The following is a 7992-nucleotide window of genomic DNA, read 5'->3' on the forward strand; positions in this document are numbered from 1 at the left end:
TTATATTTATGTGTTCCAGTTTGTATTTGACAACTTCTAATTTTCCTCCATTCATACTTTGTACATTGTATGTTTCAATTATTAATGGATGTCTGCCACTGTTTTTCCTCATTTTGAGTTGTGCTCCATCAGCAAACGAAGGTCTTGAAAACTTCATTCCATTCACATCATTATGATCAACTCTATTTTAAAGAGGCAGCTCTTCCCGAGTCATATTTTGAATGCCTTCCAACCTGCAGGGCTCATCTTCTGGCACTGTATCTGACAATGCTCTGCTACTGTTCTTATGGCTTTTACTGGTTAAACATTCGGAAGCAGCCCACCTAGTCTATCTTAGTGTGGAAGCTCAGCTGAAACCTGTCCACTATGGGTGAGCCTGCTGGTGTTTAAATATTGAGGATAGAGGTTTCAGCATCATAGTAACACACAAGCCGCGCAGTGTGACAAATTAACAGATGAGTGGTGGCTCCTTCCTATAGATGGAGACAACTTAGTGGGATACAAAATTAAAATTCCAAAGCTGTAACTATAATTACAAATAAAGGTACCTAACCTGAACTAATCACCTCCAGATAATAATTACCCAACCCAAGCCCAACCTTTGTCACAATGCCAAATTTAACAATTAAAATATTTTAGAGACAAATAACCCATACCTCAAACTGTGTGACAGCAGCATAGCGTGCCTCTCCAGCAGGGGTAGTATATTTACTTCTATAGAAACCTTTCATTTTGTCATTCAGCTCACCAACAAAATCTATTTTTAAGGTTCCTGTACCTGTGATTGAAGATAAATGAAAAAGGCTTTTATGGAAATGTTATGTACAAGTTATAGAAAATATGTTCTCAAGACTACATTAAGTTATATTAGATTCAATTGATTATTATAATGTTCAAATGATTCCTTCCTTTCTAAGTATTTCTCCTGGCATTGGAGAGAATATAGCAATTACTAAAGTAAATGGCAGGCTAAATATAAGTTAAACCTTTAAATAGCCCTGTTAGGCTATTAGAAAAACCTTTAATGTTATTAATTGAGTCTTAAATTACCTATACATAAGATAAAAACAGGGAAGAAAAAGAACATTACTAATCACACGTTTTTGTATATGATGCTTTAAAAGATGCTGTTTCACTATTTATTAGCATGGAGGTAAGTATTGTCCTTTATTTTTTCAGATGAAGAAGCTGAGATTGAATTAACTAACTCACTCAAGGTAACAATTAGCCAACAGCACAGAAGGGATATAAATTTAGGCCTATCCTAATCCAAAATTCATACTTTCTGGCAATTACACCATATTACACTTTGTTTATCTTTATTTCTTTTAGACAAAATCATGCATAGGAAAAGAAATGTAGCTAATTAATCTAACATTAAGACAAGAAACTACCTGTTCAATACAAACAGATTTTAGGTTTACAGACCCATACTTCTGTAAAAATCTGATCAGCAACAGTGCACAAAATATATACTTCAATTATCTGAAACCTAACAAAATTAAAGACATTAATATGAAGTATCTGATAATATTAAAGAAATGCTTTAAATCAATAAATTAAATATTGCTAGAAGTATATTAATTTCTTGTATAAGAGTAAGACCACCTCCATTACTATGTGAGTTAATTGTGAGTATATATACGTGCAGAACAGAAAGGCCATTATGATTACTTTCCAGTGGTTATTTACTAAATTGAGATATGTGACAAGTCAATAATCTCACTCAAGTAAAAAAACTCAGAAAAATGCTGATTCTGTTATTGATCCTTTTTTAAAAAAATGCCTACTTATAACCGAATCTAGAGCTTGATAGTTTAATAAATCAAATATATGGTGTAAATATAAAACAAAGTCTATGAAGTAATCAAACTGCTTTTCTTATGTGCCTCAACAGTTCTGAAAATAATTACAAGTGAAAAACTTCAGTCCTTTGAAGCAAAGTCATCACCAAAATATCAAATTATTAAAGCAATCAAGCTGGAGAGGGAAGGGGGAGGTACCCACACCAAGCTCAATTGAATCAGTAGCTGCTTATAGTTATATATATATTTAAAATCCAACATTCATATGAAGAGGACAATGAATAAAAAAAAGGGAATGATAGATTACTGGGGCAGTAAATACGAATATGGAGTTCTGGTATGGCGCTACAGGATAAGTACTAGACCACAAGGTCAGCTTGAATCGCAAGGTTGACAGTTTAAACTCACCAGCCACTCCTTGAAAACTCTACACAGGGTCACTATGAGTTGGAACTGACTTGACGGCATTTAACAACAATAACAAAAAATGAATACAATAAACAAAACTGAAAGACTAGGGGGAGAGCTGGAATAGGGAGCATCTACTTAATGGGTACAGCGCTTTCTTTTGGGGTTATGAGTATGTTCTGGAGCTAGGTAAAGGTGGTGATTGCTTAACAGAGCAAGTGTATGAAATGGCATGGATTTTTCACTTTAAAATTGTTAAATGTGAAATTTTGTCTCAATAAAATAAAAATAAATCTGAAAGATGCTTTTTAATACTTTCTTCAGAAAATCACTGATTTTTTTTAAAAAAAGCAAATGTCTTCACATTTATAAAGTTTATCAGGAAGATCTAATAGATTATTTTAAAATAAACAAACCAAAAAACATTACCTTTAAAGGGACCTATTGTAAGAAATTTTACATTAAAATTCCATAAATGGAAGTGGCTAGTCTGTTTTCATTATACCAATTTTTAAGATGTCTTTTATATAAGTCATGTTCCATGGTAAATCTATTTTCAACTTTCCCAATTTGGAATAAAAGTAAATGTAAGCCTACTATTGTAAAACAGACACTTGAGTAGGATAGAAAGAAGTATTGGGAAACATAATTACATAAAGCTTGTAAGCCCGTCTTCAGCCTGTATAGCTCACTGGAATACCTAAAAGGGGTTCAAGAACTTGCCCAGTGAAATAGGCTTCTTGCAGAGCCTTTGTAGTGTATAGGACCTTAGGTGGAATCCTGAGCCCCATCCAGAACCTTCTAAGGTAGGACATTCCCATTTGGAAAAAAAAAATGTGAGTGTAAAACTCTTAACTAAATAAATAAGAAAAGCTGCTTACACTTTTACTCAGTTTTAAATCTCCAAAGCTATCAGACCATAACAAGATACTGAGTGAACACTTCCAAAAAGTGTCATACTAAACAAAATACACAGTACTGAGGATTATTACCTGAAATTCAAACAAAACACAAGTCAAAAATTTAAAATTATCAATAAATTAATATTGTATTGGAGTCCTGGTGTGGCTCTGTGGGTTAATGCGCCAGACTGCAAAGCAGTTTGAACTGCAAGGTCAGCAGTTCAAGCTCACCAGCTGCTCCTTGGAAACCCTATACAGGGTCGCTATGGGTTGGAATCGACTCGACGGCACTTGACAACAACAACAATATTGTATTATTGTTATTAAGTGCCGTCGAGTTGGTTTCGACCTATAGCGCTCCTGTATAGGGTTTCCGAGGAGCGACTGGTGAGCTTGAACCACTGACTTTGTAGTTCAAACTGACTTTGCAGCCCAGCGCATTAGCCCACGGTGCCACACATAATACTAAATACAAAGTATTTATTATTAATACAGCAGAATTTTGGCCCAGGATCAGGCAGTGTTTCGTTCTGCTGTGCATAAGGTCTCTATGAGTCGGTACCGACTCGATGGCACCTAACAACAACAACAACAGCAGATAGATTTTTAAACAAAATTCACTAATCAAATTTATGCCACACTGAACAATTTATTGCCAAATTGTCTAATTTTATATCAATGACACACACAATTTACACTGCAACTTCAAATTAGATACCCATTTCAATATTCCAGTGCATGTAATATTAATCTGCTTGGGGTGGCTAGCCTTTTAAAACATATACTAAGCTCATTCACAAATCAAACAAGTGAATAATTGGGGCTTCCACCAAAAATCTGAACTGTTTAAAGTTTGTTGCTAGGTGCCAGTGAATCAGTTCTGGCTCATAGTGACCCTATGCGCAAAAGAATGAAACACGGACCGATCTGAGCCATCTTTACAATTTTTATGTTTGAGCTCCTTGTTGCAGTCACTGTATCAATCCATCTCCTTTCCAATCTTCCTTTTTTTTTTTTTTTTTTTTGTTAAACAGGGCCTATTTTGTTTTTGTGGACCCTCTATTTTACGAGGCATGATGTTCTTTTCCAGAGACTGGTCCCTCCTGAAACATGTCCAAAGTACATCAGACCAATTGTTCTCAGGAGCATTCTTACTGTACTTCCTCCAGGACAGATTTGTTTGTGTGTGTTTTTTTTGGCAGTCCATGGATTTTTCATTATTCTTCTCCAACACCATAATTCAAATGCTTGAATTCTACTCGGGTCTTCCTCATTCACTGCCCAACTTTCACATGCAGATGAGATGACTGAAAATACTTTGGCCTGAGTCAGACTCACCTTAGTTTTCAAAGTGACTTCTTTGCTTCTGAACACTTTAAAGAGGTGTTTCTCTTTAAAATGGAAACTTTAAAGACGGCTGATTCAGAGTATTGATAATGGATCCATGTAAAATGAAATTCTTGAGAACTTCAATCTTTCTTTACTTATCATAATGTTGTCCAATGGTCCAACTGTGAAGATTTTCATTTTCTCTGTGTTGACGTGTAATCCATACTGAATGTTGCAATCTTTAAAGTTTGCTGTTGTGAAGTGCTATTTAGTTGGTTCTGACTCATAGAAATCCCATGCACAACAGAATGAAACACTGTCCAGTCCCGTGCCATCCTCACAACTGTTACTTTTGAGTCCACTGCTGGTGCCACTGTGGCAATTCATCTCATTGTAGTCGTCTTCTTTTTAGCTGACCCTGCATTTTATTTACCAAGCATAACGCTCTTCTCCAGGGACTGGTAACAATGTCCAAAGTATGAGAGACAAAATCTGGTCAGCCTGGCTTTTAAGGAGCATTCTGGCTACACTTCTTTCAACGCAGATTTGTTTGTTCTTCTGTCCATGGTACTTTTCATATTCTTCTCCAACATCATAATTCAAATGCATTGATTCTTTTACGGTCTTCCTTATTCAATGTCTAACTTTCCCATGCATATGAAACCACTGAAAATATCATGGGTAAGGGTCAGGCATAATCAATCCTCAAATTGATTATATTTACTCTTGAATACTTTAAAGAGGTCTTGTGCAACAGATTTGCCTAAAGCAATACATGATCTGATTTTTTGACACCTGCTTCCATGAGTATTCAGTGTGGATTCAAGCAAAATGATATTTTTGACAACTTCAATCTTTTCTCCATTTATCCATGATGTTCTTTATTGGTCCAGTGCTGAGGATTTATGTTTTCTTGACATGGAGATGCAGTCCATACTGAAGGCAGTGGTCTTTAATCTTCATCAGTAAATATTTTAAGACTTTTTAGCTTCCAACAAGCAGGGTTTTATTTCTGCATATTGCAGGTTGTTAATGAGTCTTTCTCCAATCCTAATGCCACACTCTTCTTCATTTAAACCAGTTTTTCAAATTATTTGCTCAGCATAGATCGAGTAAGTATGGTAAAAGGATACAACCCTGACACACACCTTTCCTGATTTTAAACTATTCGGTATCCCACTGTTCTGTTCTATGTACAGGTTCCTCATGAGCACAATGAAGTGTTCTGGAACACCCATTCTTTGCAATGTTATGCATAGTTAGTCAAGCTCATGCAGTAGAAAACCTTTGCATAGTCAGTAAGGCATGAGCAAACATCTTTCTGGTATTCTTTACTTTCAGCCAAGATTCCTGTGACACCATCAGTGATACCCCCAGTTCCATATCCTCTTGTGAATCTGGCTTGAATTTCTGGCAACTTCCTGTTGATGTACTGTTGCAGCCATTTTTGAATTAGCTTCAGCAAAATTTTACTTGCATGTGATATTAATGATATTGTCTGATGATTTCCACATTCCATTGGGTCACCTCTCTTTGGAATTGGCACAAATATGGATCTCTTCCAAGAGGTTGGCCAGGCAGCTGTTTTCCAAATGTCTTGGCATAGATAAGTGAGTGCCTCCAGTGCGTAAGAGAATGTAATAATTGATGCAGTACCTGGAGTAGATCTTGAAATGCTTTAATAAGAAATCCTGGTATGGCGCTATGGGTTAATGCACTGGACTGCAAAGTCGGCAGTTCAAGTTCACTAACCATTCCTTGGAAACCTATACAGGGTCGCTATGGGTCAGAATTGACTCAATGGCACTTAACAATAACAAAGTGCTATGGACTCCTGTTGTGGCTCTGTAGGACAAGCATTAGAGAAAGACTAAAGTCAGTTTGAACCTCAAGGTCAGTGGTTTGAACTCACCAACTGCTCCTTGGAAACCCTATACAGTTGCTATTATTTGGAACTGATTGGATGACACTTAATAACTAAGTGTTATAAAATGAGAGATTAATTTATATTAAAATGGAATAAAGGTTTTTCCCTTTGTGTCACCACAAATTAGTCAGCAAGCACTCTCACCACTGCATCACCAGGGCTTCTTCCGATCAGGTTGTTGTTGTTGTTAAGTGTCAGTAAGTCAGTCCCGACTCACAGCGACCAGGTATGGGGTTTCTAAGGAGCGACTGGTGAGTTTGAACCACCGACCTTGTGATTCCAGGTCATTATCCTACTCTTTAGGTAGATAATCTTACTTGGTGAACACCAGTCAATAAGTACATTCTGACTTCCTCTGATACACGTTATCTTTAATTTGTTGATTTAATGAATGATGTCAACATGTTTCCTAATGTTGAACAATTAAATCTACATTACCTGTTTTCTATACTTGTTAAGTTTGTGTAGCTTTTCTTAGACCATTCAAAAAATAAAGTTATTTTAAAAAATACTGTTGCTCCTCTCTTCTTCATTTTATTTTTCATTCATTTCTGCCTTTAGATCTTTATTCTCTTCAAATATCTTTTCCCTTACCCCATGACTTTGAGTTTGATGCTAAAGCTAATTAATTTTCAGTCTTTCTTAACTATCCTCTAAGTAATGTTTTACCTGAATCCCACATGTTTTAATATGTGGTAATTTCATTATTAAATTCTAAATATTTTTCTAATTTCCATAATAAATCTTCTTTAACTCAAGTATTCAGAAGTAGAATTTTCCTGAGAAAGTTTTCTCTCCTTTTTGCTACTACCTTCCAGGGATCCTGGTGTGGCACTGTAGGACTTCTAACCACAGAATGGTATGGTGGTTCAAACCTACCAGCTGCTCCTTGGAAATCATATATAGGATCACTATGAGTCACTGTGAGTATTTGTTTTTTGTTTCTGATTTATTTTGCTTCTTTATATATTCTTGATATTAAACCCTTACTGAATATATGTTGTTATCAAGTACCGTTGAGTCGGTTCCAACTCATAGTGACTCTGTATATATAGGATTTCTAAAGAGCAGCATGTGGGTTTGAACTGGCGACCTTGTGGCTTGTAGTCCAGTGGATAGGTCACAGTAGTTTAGTCATTACCCTATTTTTGTTGTGTTGTTTTTATGTGCCTCACAGTCTGTTCCAACTCATAGCAACTTTATGCACAACAGAATGAAATACTGCCTGGTCCTGTGCCAACCTCACAACTGTTACACTGGAGATACTGCTGTTGCCACTATGCCAATCCATCTCATTGGAGGTCTTCCTCTTTTTTACTGATCCTCAACTTTACCAAGCAAGCATGGTTTCTAGACTGTCCAAAGAATGAAAGATAAAGTCTCATTATCTGGCTTCTAAGGAGCATTCTGGTTGTACTTCTTTCAACACAGATTTGTTTGTTCTTCTGGAAGCTCATGGTATTTTTAATATTCTTCTCCAACACCGTAACTCAAATGCATCAATTCTTCTATGGTCTTCCTTATTCACTGTCCAACTTTCATATGCATATGGTGGTTAAGTGCTGTGGTTCGTTCCAACTCATAGCGACCCTATACGAGGTTTCTGAGGCTGTAAATCTTT

At 36.1% G+C, this 7992-nt stretch overlaps 1 protein-coding gene across 2 annotated transcripts in view; it reads right to left on the bottom strand.

Moving 5' to 3' along the window:
- Positions 1 to 7992, bottom strand: part of NPEPPS (aminopeptidase puromycin sensitive) — a 126674-nt gene that overhangs the window by 43796 nt on the left and 74886 nt on the right. For both annotated transcript variants that reach the window (XM_006832526.1, XM_006832527.1), the window contains exon 4: positions 657 to 778. In XM_006832526.1, the coding sequence (XP_006832589.1) occupies positions 657 to 778 (122 nt within the window). The remainder of the gene's footprint in view (positions 1 to 656; positions 779 to 7992) is intronic.

Source organism: Chrysochloris asiatica, unplaced genomic scaffold (assembly GCF_000296735.1).
Source record: "Chrysochloris asiatica unplaced genomic scaffold, ChrAsi1.0 scaffold00007, whole genome shotgun sequence".
Taxonomy (NCBI): Eukaryota; Metazoa; Chordata; class Mammalia; order Afrosoricida; family Chrysochloridae; genus Chrysochloris; species Chrysochloris asiatica.